General features: G+C 45.4%; 1 protein-coding gene across 5 annotated transcripts in view; it reads left to right on the forward strand.

Moving 5' to 3' along the window:
* Positions 1–4,579: 4,579 nt before the first annotated feature.
* Positions 4,580–19,993, forward strand: part of PHF12 (PHD finger protein 12) — a gene marked incomplete at its 5' end in the record, with an annotated part of 43,943 nt that continues 28,529 nt past the window's right edge. For 3 of the 5 annotated variants that reach the window (XM_080922606.1, XM_080922608.1, XM_080922609.1), the window contains 2 exons: positions 4,580–5,219; positions 5,855–6,036. In XM_080922606.1, the coding sequence (XP_080778732.1) occupies positions 5,154–5,219; positions 5,855–6,036 (248 nt within the window). Of the gene's footprint in view, positions 5,220–5,734; positions 6,037–19,993 lie in introns of those variants that run through there. The other 2 variants (XM_080922605.1, XM_080922607.1) reach the window with 2 other exon arrangements.

Below are 19,993 nucleotides of genomic sequence, written 5' to 3' on the forward strand. Positions count from 1 at the left end.
GTGGGGGCAGCCTGGGGATGCATACGCAGGCCTGCGGCAGGGCTCCCGGATCTCTGCTGTCTCTCACCTCCTGTACATACCGCCTGGGAAGAGACACCACCACCCCCTTCCCTGCCTGCAATGCCCGCAGTGACCTATTTTCATGGCACCACTGCCCACTTAGGGCCCTTCTTTGATTCAGGGGGCACCTGCCTCGGGTAGAGCGTAGCTGGAGCACATTACCAGCAGCCAACATTCTCCTGCTTCTCTTTTGCCCTGGAAGTTGCAGGCAGAGCAGGCGCATTTTTTTTACACATAGCCACCATCCAGCCCTGGCATGCAAGGACTCCAGAAGAGCTGACTCGACAGAAGGGTGCCCCTCACAGGGCCAGCACCAGAGGCCAAGATTGTTCTCAACCGTGTGACCTCTTGGTAGACCTAGCATGCCAACACCAGCCCCTCAGGGAGGTTTCTAGTCTCTCTCTAAAGGCTCAGAATTGGACAGTTAAGCCTTCTGCCATGTCCTGGGGAGGTGATGGTCTTACGGAATCCTAAAAGGTTCAGGGACTCTATCCCAAGCACATGCTGGGCCTCACTGGATACTCACGTTCCACACCAAAGCAGGACACCCCACGGCTCCCTGGCATCTCTCTAGCCTGAGAAGGGAGAGGCCTTCTTGATGTTATCTGGCTGTTACAAATGTCCCATTTCCCACCAGTCCCTGCTCTAAGACACTTACCATGTTCCCCTTCCTGCCACGATGTTATGGCATGCCAGGAGAGGACAGGTATATTCTAGAGAGGAGCAGATGTCCAAGGACCCAGGAATGTGGCACAGAACAGAAGTCAAAAATCCCCAGGAGGAATCTCAGTCCTGAACAAAGGCCACTTTGTACATATGATGTATTATATGGGGTCTGGGTTCCAGCCAGAGAACACACTTTTATTTCTGTTGTTTCCTTATTAAAATGGTGTTTTTGGAAAAAAAAATAATCAAGCAGTGTGAATGGTGATTTCTTTGAGGGAAGTGAGGTGGTAGACGAATGTGATGTGGACCTTGGCATACCAAGAACTGCTGGACACGCCAATCAGTCATGCCCAGATGCTATGAGAGAAAGTGTTATATGTGGTTAAACAGGTAACACTGCCCCCAAGGATATTAGTGTTACAGGTGGCAGGTGAACACCATAGGGTGTGGGAGCTCAGTAACTCCAGTGCTTGTCAACCCCAATGTCTCATTTCCTCCTCTTTGCCAGGGATAGAGCCATACACCAGCACAGTCCCAAACCCTTTTAAGTGCCACTGGATTGCTGACAAGTTCGAGGTCACACGCACTGCCCTGTCCGCTCTTTCCTGTCAAGTGAAGTTTGAGAGATTGGAATCAGAACCATAGACTGAACCCTTGTACATAAGGCCTAGCTTGCCTTGGCCTCAAAAAACATGGAGACTGTGAGCAGAAGGGATGGGCAGCTCAGAGGCCTTGGAGACAAGCAAGAGCCCTGCCGGTTGGCTCTTTAAAGTGGCTGTTGAAAACATACATACAAGCAACATTATAAAGACTGAGCAGGTTGTACTTATGTATTTAGAAATGTATATATACATACATATATTCACATATGTATGTGACAATTAATGTTAAAAGATGCCATGAATTTGAAAAAGAGCAGGAAAGAGTATATGGGGGAAGTTGAAAGAGGGAAGGAGAAGGGAAATGATGTAATTATGTTATAATCTTAAGTTTTCAATTAGCAATAATCGCGCCTCGGATAAACCTCATTGGCTACGATACTGCCACTGCGCAAAGCTATGTTATAATCTTAAAAAAAAAACCTGGTTAGTGATGGCGTATGCCCTTAATTCCAGAACTTGGGGGTCAGAGGTAGACAGATTTCTGAGTCTGAGGACAGCCAAGACTACACAGAGAAACCCTATATCAAAAAAGCCATCAAATAAAAAAAAAAAAAAAATTTAAAGTCCTGACTGGCCAGGATATACTTAAATTTGCGCCTACCCTATGTCCCCTAAAACCTTCTGAGATGAAAGTATTTTTCTGGGAGGCAGGCAAAAGAAAATTACGGCACTTGGAAGCTGTAAGACAAAAATCCCTGAAGGGAAGACTAGCATCCACTAGTATCTTGCGCTTCTACCGTCTTCAGCAGGAAGCTGTGGAGCAGAAATTCCTCCTATCCTCAGTACAGCATAAGTTCCACTTCATTCAGGGTGCAGTGCCTAGATAGACCACAAGAGGTCGCTGGTCGCTTCCAAAGGCATTTCGTCACATCGGCTCTCTTTCTTGAAGTCCCCTTTAATACCCTGAGCTGGAGCTCTCCAAGGTGGCACCAAGTCCTGCCCTGACTGGGCTGACCTCATCCTCAGGCTCCAAAAGAAAGGTGTGTGGAGTGATTTGTTCCTCTGGCGTCTGCCAACACAGCCAGCTCTCATTTTTCTCACTAGCCTACTGCCCGCTCCTGTTTTCAGTTGCAACGGATCAAAGCAAAGCCCTGCTCACTGGGCGTGTGCCAGTGGCTTACTCTCTGCCCAGTAATACCTCCAGGCTGACATAACAGCACAGCTGTGCTCTGGGTGGTAGGAAAGAAGCCAATGAAAGAGGGCATATGAGGTTCCAACTTCTGAGGTTATGTAGCATGAAGGAAGCATAAAGCCTGACCTCTTCCCTTCAAGGAGCCAAGCTCAGCCCTCTCCGAGAGTCACACCACAATCCTATAGCTGCTAGTCTACTGTTGGCCATAGCGACGGAAGAGCAGCAATTAGCATAGCATTCTCCACTTCCCCACGACATTTTTCTTTCTCAGCAACAACACAGGGCCACCTGAGAAATACCAAGTCTCTCTCTCTCTCTCTCTCTCTCTCTCTCTCTCTCTCTCTCTCTAACACACACACACACAGAGAGAGAGAGAGAGAGAGAGAGAGGGAGGGAGGGGGAGGGGGAGGGAGAGAAGAGAACGCTAAAACTTTACACAGATATTTATGTCCCTTTTGACTTAAGTCCTAAAAGGAGGAACAACAGTTTCTCGGAGACAGTAAACACGGTGTAGGGGACAAAGTCTGACCTGTGAATCAAGAAATGTTTTCTTTTTAAGTTTGCTATAAACTCAATATGCAGCCTAAACAAACCCACTGCTCCACTCCGTGTCTGGAAATAAATAGTTTAAATCAAATACTAAGTCCTTCCCACTTTTATGGGTCGGAGGATGATGTGTACAGTAACATAAAAATGAGTTTAGGAGATGCCAGGTGTAGTAGCTCACGATGATCCCAGAAATGAGACCGGAGGCAGAGGCAGTGAGATTTCTGAGTTCATGACCAATCTAGTTTACATAGCCAGTTCTAGGCCAGCTAAGTCTACAGAATAAGACGGTCTCAATAGAACGAACGAAAGAAAGAAAGGGCAGGACATAGCTGCATGTCACCAATGTTAATCAATGCTTAGTGGGGTTCATTCATTCGCAATTAGGCAGAGTATCTGTCCATATTGAAAAGTGATAACGAGGGGAAAACAGCGCACACCCAAAGAGAAGTATGTCTCTCTGCTCAGAATTCGAGGTGAGGGGCTCAAACTACAAATCCCAGTATGCAATACGGTAGCTCTGAAAGTATCCTTTCCCGGCAGGCTTTCCCCCGCCAATACATTCTACAGTTCAGTGAGGCGCCTGCACGCGGAACTACAACTCCCACAATCCATCAGATACATCGCGATTCTTACTCCCAGAATGCAATGTTTTCCCGTTCACCCTTTGAACACTGCGCGTTGCAAGATGGGGATTGAAGTCAGCTGTAGGCAGGTAGCTGGGCGTTGTCAGGATTACGGACTGTTTGGGCTTTTGACTTCCTCTTTAAAAGTGGTTCTCAGGGACAGTGTTAAGAGAGGCTCGTAACAAGGCAGCTTGAATTATCCTTGGGTCCTAATGGAACCAAGGGAGCAATACTCGCGCTAAAATTAGATGCAGATAGGAGAAATTAAGCGGAAACAGCAGCTATCCAATCTGCCATCAAAAGTCTTTTTTTTTTTTGTCGCAATATTTTTTTTTCTCTTTACCAATATGGCGGCCTAGTCCAGACACACCTGACACTGGAGCCAAACAGTCCACTACACCATCCATATGAGTACTGCTGCAGCTGAAAGCCTACCAGCTCCATATAACATCACATACTCCTTGGTCGTAACTGAGGACTCCAAGGGCATGGTAGCCCAAACCTCACTACCAAAATGGCGAAAGGAGAAGCTTTTTTTTTTTTTTTTTTTTTTTTGTGCAGGCCGCCAGGTACAATACGCCTGCGCGTGAGGCGGGTGTGTTAAGGAACGGGAGGGGGGCAACCCAACACGCCTGCGCGGGACCAGAGCCCGTGGTCTGCACACAAACACCAATGGGTGAAGCATCTTAAGTTACTGCGGCTGCGCCTTGACCCCGACGCTCTTTCCCAGGCGCCTAAGCGAGGCCTCAGGTTCCGCCCTTTAATCACAGTACGCTGGCGCAAGGCAGAAAGGCGGTGCTTCTGAGTTCCAGGCGAATGCCAGCGCGGCTGCGCGCTGGGGGGTACCCCATCACTGCGGCTGCGCGGGAGTCAGGCCGCCGGCTGTCACTGCGGTTGCGCGCGGCGAGCGGCGATCCCGGGGCGCCTGCGCGGGTGGCTTTGCGGGCGCTCGCGGTAAGTTTGCGCCAAGTGCGCGGCAGCCGGGACGCAGACGGCAGCGGCGGCGAGAGGCGGAGCCCGGGGACCACCCCCCATCATCCTCCCCAGAGTCACCTCACGAACCACAACCTCACCTAACCTCTCACCCCCCCTCCGGTCCCTCAACCCCGGGATGGCAGCGCCCGCTAGCCTTCCCGGCCGGACCAGCGGTCTCCAGCGCCAGCTTTAGCCTGTGGGCCTAGGCCCCGCCGAGGCCTTACCCCCGGAGCCGAGATCCACTGTGCAGCCAGCCGCCGGGCCGGGGCTGAGGGGTTGCTCCCCTCTCACGGCCCGTGGGGAGGACGCTGCCGTCCCAGGGACTGGGGGTCGGGGGGTGGGGGGGAGCCAGGGCGAGGAAGTCGGAACCTGTGTTGGGAAGAGAGAAGGGGACCGAGGGTCAGAAGTGTCCCCTTCCCCTCCTCCCCCCTCCCCCCGGGGCTGGGGGGGCCGGAGCAGAGAGCGCCCAGCCCGGGAGGTGGATGAATGTGGGAGAAAATGGAGACCAAGACGATCGTGTACGACTTGGACACGTCGGGGGGGCTGATGGAGGTAAGAGTGGCCCTCATTCCCTTCTCCTTAGTGCCAGGAGGGAACCTCCGCCCCACAAAGCCGGCCCTAAGCTCGAAGCGCCAGAGGGCCGGGAAAAGGGGGGGTTCTTCCTCACCCAGTCTCTCCCTCCCCTCTTTGCAATTTTGGGGACTGAGTTTAGCTTCCGAAGACGTTTGCAGCAGTTTCACCTACCCACCGCCCTCGATTCGCTCCCTGAGGCTTCAGCCCACTCCATTTCATTACACCGGCAGGCCTCCCCACCCCCTTCTTATCGGCCCCTTTGTGCTTCCCCCTGCACGTCCGGGTACCAAGCTTCGGGCCGCTCCCGAGCAGGGCTTTGGAGTCCCCCACTGTCCATACAAGGAAGTGGCGAGAAGAGAACCGCGCACCCTCTCCCCATCCCCCTACCCCGATCCTCCCCATTTGGAAGGAGCTTTTCTTGTTGTGCTGCAGGAACGCAGTTAGGGTGGGCTCCCCTTGATTCCGGGGACCGAGAGGTTCTGGAAGCAGCCTGGATGGGAGGAAGAAGGACAAAAGGGGGAAGAGGGGTGGGTGACGGAGAAGCAGCGCCGATGGGACTATGGGCTGCCCGGGAGCTTCGAATGTGCACACACGCTGTCTGTATGTGTGTGCAGCAAATCCAGGCTCTGCTGGCTCCCCCCAAGACGGACGAGGCAGAAAAGCGGAGTCGGAAGCCGGAGAAGGAGTCCCGGAGAAGCGGCAGGGCCACCAACCACGACAGCTGCGATAGCTGCAAGGAAGGTGGGGATCTCTTGTGCTGCGATCACTGCCCTGCCGCCTTCCACCTCCAGTGCTGGTAAGGGCTGGGGACCCTTTTGGAGCCCCTTGGCAGACCCTACTGAGCACATTCCTTCACCAGGCCTGTAGAAATAACGGGAGCTTGCAGCCGCTAGCCGACTCTGCAGTCGCTGGTGCGAGCGCCTCTGAGCCCTGGTATTTGCCGGGATCGGGCCAATTTGCGGGAAGGAGCAGCAGCGTGTCTTGACGCTGGGATGGGGGTTGGGAGGCCTGAGGCGAGCCCCATCTGAGATTGGTTGTAGATTGGGAGCTGGGACTGAGCGGCCGAGTGCGGCCGGCGGCGGCAGCGGCGGGGGAGGAAGGGGAGGAGCTCCAGGTCCAGTGCCGCTTGGCGGCCCGACGCGCGCCAGCCGCCCGCCCGCCGCCCTCAGGGCTGCTGCCTGGCTGGGCTCTCCTTGGGGTTAGCGTGTGGAGCCCTCGACCGCCCAGTTTACTCTGGTCCTGACTCAGGCCAGCGGGCGCTTGCGACAGTGCAGAAAATCGTGAATGGTGTCTCTCGAGTCCACTTCCCTGCCTCTGTGTTTACAATATGGCGACCTACCTTTAAATTATATTTTTATTCTCAGCGCCATTTTGGCTGCATATATGATTTGCAAACGTCTCCCGGAAAACGGTGGAGGTAGCCCATGAGCTCTTTCTGTAGAAGCTCCTTGAGGACCAGGGCTAGGCTCTTGCAGGCTTGATCCCTTTCTCTGCAGCTTGCCCCCTGTTGCCACTCTGGTGCTGCCTCCCTCCTCCCCCTTCCCTCCTCCCTCCTTGCTCTGCTGCTGCCTCTTAGGAAATCGGGCCGGGTTAGACAATTAAAATTGCCCTTGGGCGCCGATTTCTCTTCTTTGCTCTGGATCAACGAGCCCTTCGACTCAAAATTCTTTGCTGCTGGGGCAGGATTGTGTTTGGTGGCTCCGGAAAGGCAGTTTTAAGGAGCTGAGAGCTGGAAGGCTGTGTGCTCGCTCTCCCACCCCCACTGAATGGGAGGGGGGGTGATCACCCGCTGCGCTGCTTGATCCGCTCAGCCCAGAGCACTCCAGCAAAAGAGTTTAAATTGTCTTCTGCCAGAAGACCACCTTTCTGCCCTGCACACAAATCACTCATCTGTACTTTGAACCCAGATACCAGATAGCCTCTTGTTCTGTTCAGCAACAGCAGACCCAAGGCTAGTGCTTGGGAGAAGAGGGCTTTTGGGGTAGGGGGGGCTGTTTGTTCCCATTTTGATTGGGACAGAGGGGGTCCTTTTCTTTGTTTTGTGTCGCCCTTTTTAGCTCCTTGTTTTAAAAACAGTGTATAAGGGCTCTCACCACAGTTCATCCACATTCCGAAATCCCTTGGTTTGTGGAATAGTGCCTGCTGTATTTGTGCTAATTGCAGGTTTTATTAGACAGATGACTGATCCTGCGCAAATTAGGACTGTGGTCAGAAGTTATGTGGGACATTCCTATTACTAACTTAAAGACACTTTTGCCTATAAAGACACCCCACCTTGGCTTGTAATGTTCCAGGGACAAAAATTACTATCCTGGAGGAAGCTTTGCTGCGGCCTTTAATTTTTTATTCTGGAGTGAGTGGCACCAGCAATGAGAGCCTGTAGGTTTGTTGTTAGTTTTTTCTTCTAACGTGTTATCCACCTGGAGAAAATCCTTCTGGTCCAGTTTCTTTTGCTATTCTTTTCTATTTGGGATGTTGGGGGGTTAAGATGGTCCCACTCTAGCCCAGCTTGGCCTTGAGCTCACAACCATCCTCCTGCCTCAGCCTCCAAAGTGTGCCCCATCATACCTGGCTCTCCCTTCCTGTTCTTGAGCACTTTTATTGCTTACTTTTATTCTACTTACTTGATACAGTACTAGAACTTTTTAATTTGTTCTCTTTCTCTTTTTTTTTTTTCCTTTTTCTATAATCTTTGAGACAGTCTTGCTTTGAAGCCCTGTTTGACGTGACATTGTATTTGCTATATAGCCCAGGATGACTTCCAACCTGTGCCAGTCTTTTTGCCTGGGTCTCCTGGTTGCTAGGATTACAGATGTGCACCACCATAACCAGCTGTATAGTTTTTTTTTTTAAGTGTTGGCTAATATTACCTCTATGGTGAAGTGGTTAACTCCTGTTGAATGAACATTTGATAAACTTTGTTATCTTTTTAAAGAAATCTCATTAATAATGTTTAAATTGTTTATTAAAAGTCTGAAGTATCTTAAGAGCATTTGCTACACAATCATGAGGAACAGAGTTTGGATTTTAGTACCCACACAGCAACCTGGAGTGTCCAGCATATCCCATTAACTCCGGCTTGGGTAGGGAACAGGCAGGATTATTGGCACTTCTCTAGCTTCTGACCTTGTTGAGATCCTGTCACTCCAGGTCATAGCTTAGCTAAGACAACACCCACATTTAGGGAGAAACCCTGCCTCTAAGGAACAGGCAGAGAATAGCAGGACACTCAGTGCCTTCTCACTTTGCTCAGGACACTTAGGATACATGTATTCACATGCAAACAGTTTTAGTTTTAGTTTTTTAAAGTTACTTTTACTTGTTTGTGGGGGTGCCATGGAGCACAGGTAGAGTTCAGAACAAGAGTTGGTTTCTCCACTATTGTGGTTCCTAGGGATTGGACTCTGGATGTCAGGTTGTCCTGTTCAGCAGTAAGTACCTTTGCTTACTCCTAAAATAAATAACCCTGTATATTAAAAAACAACAACAATAAAACCAAATTAAGGCATGGAGAACGTGTGCTATCGTTTTGCCTAGGGTTGGAATTTTAAACTCTAAAGCTGAGCTCTGAGTCTTCTAATAGATGAGTGTAGTGCTTGTAGAGTTTAAGTACACTGTCGCTGTCTTCAGACATCACAAGAGGGCATCTGGTCCCATCAGATGGCTGTGAGCCACCATGTGGTTGCTGGGAACTGAACAGGACCTCTGGAAGAGCAGTCTTAACCACTGAGCCATCTCTCCAGCCTATGTTTTTTTGTTTGTTTTGCTTTGCTTTAGCTGGAATGGGAGCAAGGGAGGGGTGTCTAGTTGTTGGTGAGACAGAGGCCTGCTCACACGATGCATTTCATTGACTGTTTTCCCCCTTTTTTCTGAGACCACGAGTAGGTAATCAGAGATTGGAAAATAGTAATAACTGAGGTAGGATTTGTTTTACTTAATCAGTTCTCCCTCCCTGAAGATTTTCCCCACTTTTCTGTTGTTCAAGCCATAGTCTCTCCAGCAAAATCAAAATACTAATTCAGCCAGAGTCGTGAGGTCAAGCAGTTAATATCTGAGAAGATTTTGATTCCCGGTTGTGCTCAATAGTTTTCCTGGTATTGCTTACTTGTATGGGGTAAGGTTAGGCGCAGCTGTGTTTCCTCCGGCTTCCCTTTGGAACTTGCTGAGACTACATTACTTAGATAAGTGGAGTAATGATGTTGTCCCTTATATACAGAGTGTATGAGGAAGAATGGGAGCTCTATAAGATAATTGAATACAGGTTTGCTTGCTTGTAACCCCATCCTTCTAAAGGGTGAGGCTAGAACAGTGAAAATTCCAAGCCTGCCTGGTGGGTGGGTGGGTGGGGGACACAAACGAAAGGTCCTTTGGATTTTTGCCAGTCTGCTTTATGGTAATCACTATATATTAAAATGTTCCTGAAGTGGTTCTTTTGGAATGGTACTGGGAATTGAACCTAGTTAGGACCTGGTTAATCTCCTGCCTCAGTTTTCCAAGTAGCCAAGATTTTAAGCCTGAAATACCAAGCAGAGACAGAAGTGATTACTAGGCAAACCTTATTTCTTGGGCTTAAGACACAAAACAAAACCAACCATTCATTACCTTACTGGAGGAAAGGACTGGTCATGTCTTGCTTTTTGTCTTACCTTTTCTCTTGAGGATCAAAGTACTTTGAAAAACATGCTGGTTAGGGTCTTCAATTATTCTCTGTGTTGGGTAATGAGTTGTGCTGTACTTGGTATCATAACCTCAGAGTAACAGTAAGTTACTAAGCCTGGCCCTGGAGAAGTGAAAAGTTTTCAAGTGTTTCCTGGTGACCCTGCCCCTTGTCATCACAATGGTGTATAAGGTGAACCTTCTGAAATTTTTCTCTGCATAGATTGATCTATAGAAATCTTAATAAGTAGGATAACTGGGTTGGAGAGATGACTCAGGAGATATGAGTACTGGCTGCTTTTCCAGATGACCTGAGTTCAATTCTCAGTAACCACATGGTGGCTCACAACCATCTGTAACTAGTTCCAGGGGATCAGATGCCCTCTTCTGGCCTCTGTGGGCACCAGGAACACAAGTGGTGCATATGGGCAAAACACACATGAAAGAAAAGTTTATTTTGTTTATTTATTTGTTTCACTTTTTTGAGACAGGGTTTCTTTACACAAAGATCTGCCTGCCTCTGCCTCCCAAATATGAGGATTGAAGGGAAGCATCACCACTGCCTGGCTTAATTTTTAATCTTTAAAAAAAAAAAAAGTAGGCTAACTGGTAGAGCTCTAGTTGTTGGTGCTCCATTTTTCTGTTGGAGTTGGGAAGGATTGTTGTCACTGATGAGTGACTACCACAGAGGAGCAGTAATGGGATGACTAGAAAGAGGCTGCTTTCTCTCAAAACTTCATGGAATTTTACTCTAAACAGACAAACCAAAATGGTCTGATTGAGAAGTGCATCCACCTTGGCAGATCTCAGCGTGGTCCCTTCCTGTCAGACAGACTTCTGTAGCATTTGCCTCCGTGTGTTATATTTGGAATTGTTGGCCGGCTTTCCTCTCTCTGGTGTTGGCAGCAAGATCCAAAATGAGGTTTTCGAAGAATAAGAGTGAAAAGGTCTCTGTGCGCAGGCAAAACTGAGCTCAGTTTGGAGTTTTATGTGTTTAATTTCCAACGAGTCATAACAAAGGTTTCACACATATAACAGCATCTAGGAGTTTTTCATCTTGAAAAATATCTTTTGCGCTAAACTTAAACAATTTTCTGCTTTAGTTGTATTTGGCTCATTGGACTAGTAGCCAACCAGTGAACCAAAGAAACCAGGTTCTTTGTTTTGTTCTGGTTTGTTTATCTCATGAGTTTGTTTTTGACATCCTGAGTACCTAAAGAACTACAGGTGACAGTGGTTCCTTTTCCTCACTCTCCTGGGAATAAGACTATCACAATAAATAAACCTGAGTTGCTTTTTTAGTATTTTATTTATCTATTTTAATGAATTAGGATCTAGGGTTTATAACCATCCACTTAAAAATGGAGAGTCCAACTTTGGCTCAGCTTGATAATGCAAGTTTTCTGATTTAATGCAGGGCTTGGCTGTAAAGTCTTAGATGAGTGGTTAGTGTAAAGATAAAGGATGCTCATTATTTAAAAATACTAGAATAGGGGCAGGGGAGGGGAGATGAGGTGGCTTGGCAGTTAAAACACTTGCTGTGTTGCAAGAAGAATAAAGTTGTGGCCCCCCATACCCACATAAATGACAGGTGGTTGTGGCAGGCCACCTGTAATTCCAGTCTAGGAAGGTCAGGTGCAAGATCCCTAGAGCAAGCTGGATAGCAAGCCACCGGCCAGCAAGCCCCACACCCCTCTATACGCTACAACAGTATATAACTCCAGCCCCAGGGGCTGCAATACCCTTTCCTGACCTTTGACATCTAGCATGCACAGGTTACTCAAACACACGTGCTGTATAACCCCAAACACGTTAATTTTTTTTAATTCAAAACAAATCAGGTGTACTTTTAAAAAATATTTATTTTATATATGTTAGTACACTGACACTGTCTTCAGACACAACAGAAGAGGGCATTACAGGTGGTTGTGAGCCACCATGTGGTTGCTGGGAATTGAACTCAGGACCCTTGGAAGAGCTGTCGGTGCTCTTAACCACTGAGCCATCTTTCTAGCCCCCCAGGCATACTTTTTAAAATAATTTTGGTCTATATGTGGCCCAAATGGTTTGAGTTTAAAAGGAAATAGCAGATATATTAAAAGTAGAGCAAGAGGTAAGTTTTCTGTAATGTGACAGGTTGTACGTTGTCTTCCGGTACTGGGATCAATCCAAGGTCCTTTCTGCTAGTCAAGTACTTGATTACCTAACTGTATCTTAGCCCAAGGTGCTTGGTTTTGTTTTTTGGTTTGTTTGTTTTTCTTTAAAACCAGGCTATTCTATAGGCAATGCTGGCTAATTCAAGATTCTTTTGCCTTAATATTGACATTACTTCATGGACACCTGAAACCATTTCTGGCTAGATGGTTGTTTTTGTGCAAATTAATGACACTGTTGTAGTTTTTGTTTTGTTCTTTCAATTTGGGACCAATTCTGAAATTACCATACTTAATGAAAAGTGGGCTCCAGTTATGACCTCACCTGTCCCCTCTTATTCTTCAGAGGGTGTCACAGTACATCATAGATGTGCTCCACCAACACAAAGGGCAGCTTCTGACTTTGTAAATGACTTGTGTACTTTTTTTCAGACATAAGTATACAGAAGATGTATTTAGATCTACCTTAATTTAAATCTGGAGATAAGATTAATATTACATGGTGTAAATTCTTAGTATCTTCAGTAGTATTGGTTTGGATTTCTGTCCTTAAGACATTTTAAGGGAATGCCTGATGACTTGTCTAGGTAGCACAAAAAGGAAATTCAGGTAGTGAGTGCAGATCAGAGCTGCTAGTCTTGGACACCTAGAACTCCCAAGCTAGAGAGGTGAAAGTGGTGGGATAATCAGTCTGAGGCCAGCCTGGGCTAATAAGCCATGGAAAAGGATAGGTGAGGGGTGGGTGCACCACTGATATGTACTGAACCTTACTTCTGATGAAGTATAATTGACATGAAATTACTCTAAGGGAGTCAGAGTTTTCAAGTTCATCCCCGTAGCATTTTTCAGCACTTAACAGTATTACTTCCACCAGTTTTGTTTGCCTATGTGTCAGTTGTTAAATGTCTGGGTTGTTTTTCTTTTTTGCTGTTATAAAGAATGAGGCTGACAGTATTCATTCAGGCACTCGGTTTTTTAATTGGGTTGGTTTGTTTTTTGTTGTTGTTGTTTGTTTATGAATTTAGTTTTTCGAGACAATATTTGGCCCCAGGTGTCCTTGAACTTGATCTGTAGACATGGCAACTTGGCCTCAAACTCAAGAGATCCTCCTGCCTCCAGAGTGTTGGGATTAAAGGTTCAGCTAGGTATATGTTTTTATGTGTGTATATGTTTTCATTTCTCTTGAATGTGTACCTAGAAGTGGAGCTGTTAGATCATGAGCTAACTCGTGTTAAACCATCAGAGGAAATGCTGGGCAGCTTTCCCAAGAGGCACGCCATTTTACTCTCCCAATTACAGTACAAGAGAGAACCAGTACTGAGAGAGAACCAGTTATATGGTCCTTAGGATAGGTGTCCTGGAACTCAGAAGTCCACCTCCTTCTGCCTCCCATGTGCTGGGATTAAAGGCCTGCACCATATGGCTTAGAGAACCAGTTCTTGTGGTTGTCTTCTGGCCCCCATGCACGTACACCCCACAAAAAAAAATACATATATATATATATGTGTGTGTGTATATATATACACATATATATGTGTGTGTGTATATATATACACATATATATATGTGTGTGTATATATATACACACACACAGTAAATAAATGTGTGCATGTGCTTGTTTTGATTTGTTTGTTTAAGTAACACGTCTTAGTGAAGAGACCCTCACTATGTGTTTTGATTTAAAACTGTTTCCGTATTTCTGGGTGACTGCTAGCAACAAAGTCTAAGGCTAGGAATTATAGTAGAGGGAGTGTTTGGTAGACAGATTGCCTGGCTAGCATCCATAAAGGTTTGGGTTCAGTCCCCAGCAGTACATAACACATGTACGTACACACCTCTGATCCCAGTGCTGAGGCAGGAATGTCAAGAGTTAAGGTCAGCCTTGAATACATGCCTGATGTCCTGAGTTTGATCCCTAGGAACTGCCTGGCAAAAGGACAAAACCAACTCCTGCAAGCTATGCTTTGACATTCATATCCAGGAAGTAGCATGCATTTATCCCTCCCTTGATAAATAACAAAATAAGGATAAAATTTTTTTAAGAGTAAACCTAACAAAACCCCACAACCTGTTTTAAGTAGAATACATGAGTACTTCTCTTGGAGTTTAAAAGAAGGTCCCCCCATCTCTCTCTCTCTCTCTCTCTCTCTCTCTCTCTCTCTCTCTTTCTCTCTCTCAAAGCTTTATTTATTATATATAAGTACACTATAGCTGTCTTCAGACACACCAGTAGAGGGCATCATATCTCATTACAGTTGGTTGTGAGGCACCATGTTGTTGCTGGGATTTGAACTTAGGACCTCTGGAAGAGCAGTCAGTGCTCTTAACTGTTGAGCATTTTTGTTCTTGTGTGAGAGAGAGAGAGAGTGTGTGTGTGTGTGTGTGTGTGTGTGTGTGTTTTACCTGCATGTATGTTTATACAATGTGTGTACAGTGCCCATGGAGGCCAAAAGAGGGCATCAAATCTATAAACCCCACCCCTCAGTTACCTAGTAACAGCCAGGTATGCCCCACCCCTTAGTTACCTGGCAATAGCCAGGTATGCTCCACTCCAGTGACCTGACATTATAAAAGGGGCTGCTTGCCACTCTTGCTCTCTCTCTTGCTCCCTTGTCTCCTCCTCTTACCCCTCCTCTTCCCCTTCCCTTCCCCACCCCTCCACATGCTCATGGCCGGCTTCTACTTCTCTATTCCTCTCTTTTCTCTCTCCCACTCCCTGCCTCTACTACCCTCTTAACTCCATGACCTGAATAAATTCTGTACTATGCAATCGTGTGGCTGGTCCCTCAGGGGGAAGGGATTTCCAACATGGATCTTCTTCACCTCCAGGCCTCGCCGTACCTCCATGAGCCATATCCCCCCCCCCCCCCTTCATCCTTTTCCTAACATTGGTGCTATAACCCGGGACGGCATCTTTTAACAACAATGGCTTTTTTGCCTACATATGTGTCTGTATATCATATGTAGATCAGAAGAGGACAACACATCTTCCAGCCCTGGAGTTAGAGTGGTAAGTTATCGTGTAGGTGCTGGGAATTGAACTCAGGTCTTCTGGAAGAGCAGTCAGTGTTCTTACCACTGAGCCATTTTTCCATTCTGAAGAGGGAAGGTTTTTAATTGCTTTAGTTTGATTGGTAAAAGCATGTGGTGGAAATAGCTCCATGCCAGGTAATATTGTGCTTTTGGACTGGTTAACAAGAACCAAGTCGTTTGTACACTGCTTCACACTCACTTTTTCTTTTCTTTTCTTTTTTTCTACATAGCCTTATGAAAACTTAGGCAGTAATAAGTAAGGCCGGGGGTGGTAGTGATGCCTGTAATCTCAGCACTTGGGGGGCAGAGGCAAGAGGATCAGCATGTCAAGGTCAACCCTGGCTACGTGAGACCTTATCCTAAAAAAGACAAAAAGGAAAAAAAAAAACAAGGAATAGTAAATAAAGAGAATGCAGAGAATCTTTGCCTGAAGGTTTTATGTAGCTTATAGAATTAGGAGAATTTTTGCTACCTTGACATGATGTCCATTTAAAAGAAATGACTTAAATCTTTTTTTTTTTTGCAAGTAACACAATAATAAGAAATAGATGGTACGTAATGTGTGCTTTTGATTATGGGTGAGACTGTTAAAATCTATGAACTTGGCTGTGTCTCTAACGCATGCACACTTTCTTGGATGTGTGGTTAAATGGGCTCTTAACAGTAATTAGTACAAGCTTTTTAAAACCAGTATTGGGTTTTTGTTTTGTTTAATTATAGAGGGAAGGGGTGACTTTTGACACCTTGTGTAGAAATCAGGATATAACCACCATACAGGTCGTGGATCAAGCAGGTTCTCAGGCTTCATGGCCAGAGCCTTCTGCCTACAGAGCCACTTTTCCAGCCCCAGTATTCTTGCTTTAAGGTGCCAGAATTCCAAACCAATAGAAATAAAACAGTCTTTCTCCAAACACACACACACATACACACACACCACTGGCACCTCCTTTGACGTAAAGGCCCAGGGAGTACACCATGACCAGCATTAGCATTCACCACAGGTGGTACTTATAAGAACATTTCTACATAATGCTAGCCTCCCAAGAGACAGTACTGAAGTACTGCTGTCACCTTGCCAGTTTCCTGAAAGAGGAGGACATTGTATTCAGTACAGGTCTTAGGCCAAATTTCAGAAAGGCACTTCGGTGTTGCTGATTGTCACCATGCCCAGGACACATGCACAGGTCACTTGTTGACTATTTTCCCATGACTTGCAAGCAGTTAAGAATGAGATGATGTCTGTGTTTTCCTGCCTGCTATTTCCAGCTATCAAAATCCCTGTCTCTTAAAGCCTGAGGTTATTTTGAAATCTAGGTCTTGGCAAATGAGAACAAAGATGAGGTTTTAGCACATCTCTATGGTAGAAAAGTTGAGGAATGAGATAGAAATTTTTTATTTCAATCCATCAGTAAGAAGGAAGTGAATTCACTACTATGCAGAACAGTTGTTACATTTACAGTAAGCAAATTTCAAATACATCTTGTAGAATACCATTTCCCAAGTAATAAAAACTTAATCCACTCTTAGACATCTTCCATTTGCTGTTGCACTGAGTGAACGTTCACTAAAGTACTTGAGAGCCACTGGCCTTTCCTCCTTGCTCCTGTGTGATTTCAAGTGACAGGCATGCAAAATAATCACTGGCAAGTATAAATTTATTTTTATTTATTTTATGTGAGTACACTGTTGCTATCTTCAGACACACCAGAAGAGGGCATCAGGTCCCAGGGCAGATGGTTGTGAGCCACCAAGTGATTGCTGGAATTTGAACTCAGGACCTGGAAGAGCAGCCAGTGCTCTTAACCACTGAGCCATCTCTCTAGCCCTGAAATATATTTTAAAAGAGTGTCTAGTTATTCTTTCCACAGCTAGCTCCTAGGTGAATGAGACTGGGACTATTAGTTTTACTTAATCAAACTACCTTGCCATACTTGGGTAGTTATTGATCTATTTTTATTCTCTAAAATAATTTGACTACCTCCCTGCCAGAATCCCTGAGATGTTTGTATTTTAGTATTGGTCTGGTTCTCTGGGCTTTGGGTGTCTATCCCAGACCCCTTCCTCATAGCTGAATCCTCCCTTCTCTCTGTGTCTTTCCCCCTTGCCTAGTTGGTAGAAGTACCACCCTATTTTCTTCTGCCCAACCACTGGCTGATTAGCTTTTATTGACAAGGCAGAGAATAAATGGTGAGCATTGTCTACATAAACTGAAACAGGAGGTATTTAGAATAAGCATTACAATGCCATGTCCAAATTGCAACAGATAGGGTGGCAGAGAAATCAGTATTTTAATAACACAAGAATAATCTTTACACAGTACACAATAGCATTATGCCTACAGGCAGGGAACAGAAATGCTATGTGGGTTATGCTATAGAGATGGTACAATACAATTAATACAAATGTCAGTTTCTTTCCTCCAGAAATAATTTGCTTTCCTAAATATTGGTCACTGTGGTAGTTAATTTGACCAACCCTCCCCCCTTTTTTTTTCCTGAAAACTTATATGGGCTATCTCCTAGAATATATCCTGGTTTTGGCAGCATGAAATAGCAGTGCCAGCAAGCTGGAGAGCACCAGAACCTAACACTAGTCTTTTCCTGATGTGTGCTGTGCCAGGCTCCTTCAAAACCAGCATGAATGAGTCAGAAGTCCATGGGTCTGACTTTAACCATAGCTGTAAGACCTCACCTAACTCCAGGCCAGGCAGGAGAGCCTCTCAAAATTACTAACAAGTTTAAGTTCGAGGTAGAACCCAGCTTGTAGCAACACCAACATTCCTGAATTACAGTTTTCACTCAGTTCTGACCCACACAAAGATGTTGAATATTTTTCTCCCTTCTTTGTGAAGAGCAGAGAAGTTAATAAAATATAGAAGACGTTGGATAAAATGGGATGAGGGCCTGTGTTTTATATAATCGAGTAACAGGTATCCACCCACCCTTGCTTTTCTCTCCACCACTCATGAGCTTCTGTGATGTGCCAGGAGCTTTTAAATTTCTACTTCTCTGAACTATCAGCTAGAGCTTTACTGATCCCCTTTTGGGAACATTAGCAGAAAACTTAATGCTGAACTTTTTCAGTAGGAAATAATCAGTTACTGGTTTCTAAAAATTTTACTTCATTAAGCTCTGGAATAGGCTGGTTGCATATGCTTTTCTTTGATTGTGTTTGCTGCTTTTTTTCTTTCTTTTTTTTTTTTTTTTTTTTTTTTTTTGAAAGAGCATCCTCTTAAATGATTGTAGGGAGAATTCTGTCACTGATTTGATATTTGCTTTGCTCTGTCATTTATGATTACTTATTCCTTCCTCTGTGGCCCTCCTAGCTTTACCTAGCATAGGCATTCCTTACCTACTGATAAAAAGAACTGACTAATTCTGTTACATTAGACAGCTGTGTGTTAGGAAAGTATATGCAGTTTAACATAAACAACCCATTTTAGCATATAGCAAGCTTACATGCTTGCTGCATACTTAAATTTGTATATGTACAAATTTCCCAAAAGTTGGCCAGAGGGGAAAAACATGGCTCTATCTCTGAGAAATGTGTTGAACTTCTAACTGGGTCACTGAAGGTATAACTGGAAAGGTTTGGAAGCCCAAGTCAAAACTTAGCTGTGGCATCAAACCATGACAGCACAGCCTGACAGAGTGCCCAGAGATTACTTCAGTCCTAAAGGATGGGAGCTTTGAGATTTAGCAGAACTGGGGGATAGGGAGAGGTTGGAAGTAAAGGTGGGGGAAACGAGCCTGACTCTATAGGGCTTTCCTCCTCTGCCAAAGGATGGTAAATGAAGTAGACATCTCTTTAATATTAAGTAGAAACTTACTCCCTAAATTAAGTTTGGGTTTTGTTGTTGTTATTACAATGTGTGTGCCTATGCACACACACCAAGGCAGGAAGATTGCCAGCCAAGGCTATATGTATAGTGAGACCTTGTTTTTTTGGTTTGGTTTGTTTTTTTTTTTTTAAAAGGAAAGAAAAACATTGTTAGTATTTTTAAGCTTTTTTAGGCCTTGGTAGAATTTTACATCTAGTATTATTAAATACCTGGTCCAGATTGCTGAGTTTTTTTCTGTAATAAGAGTTTGTCATGGCTCATAACAGAAATCTAGTACTTAGGAAGCTGAGGGCCAACTTAGGCTATGGTGAGACTCTGTCTCAAACAAAATTAAAAAAAAAAAATTTGACATCATAACAGTACTTGGTTTTAGTTTTCTATACCTCTGAGACACTTAAGGAATATATATTTGTTCTTCCTGACAATAAAATATTTTCCATGTGTATCAAGAAACTACTGTTGAGGCCAGAATGTTGACCCTTTCCCAAAGTTAGGTAGGCTACAGTATTTGGGAGATGAAGGATAAAGGGCCCCTTTACCAACACTGCTGCCGCCAGCCCATCTATTACAAAGTAAGAATTGTCAGAACAGCCCAGCTGGTAATTGATCAAGCTTGTGGTATTGGACCCATCCTGTAGCAAAGGTAGCAGAGACAAACACTGGCAGGCCTCTAGTACTCCCCTGCCTCCTTCCTTTCTGCACAGAAGACAATAAAACTTGGGGACACAGTTAGCTGCTTGGAAGGATTGCGAGTCTGTAGAAGTGACGCAGCTCGCTCATGTTCTCAGAAGTTTGTAGTTACCCAGCAGTTCTTGGTTTCCTTGTTAACACTGTCTCTGGGGCTTTGCATTTGTACTTTTATGTACTTTGTGGCATTCGCTGTATCTGAGTGAGCAGTTAGGCTAAAGTAAAGAGTCATTATTCTGGTATCCCATGATACTTTTCTCTCTGTATCCTTCAAGGTAGCCATGTTCTTTGCCTTGGAAGTCCAGGCCATATTTGAAGATAAAAGCCATTGCCCATACAGGTGCCCAGAAGAAGCTTGCTGGGTCTGCTGACACTTAAATTTC

Source organism: Micromys minutus (genome assembly GCF_963924665.1).
Source record: "Micromys minutus genome assembly, chromosome: 10".
NCBI classification, from domain to species: Eukaryota; Metazoa; Chordata; class Mammalia; order Rodentia; family Muridae; genus Micromys; species Micromys minutus.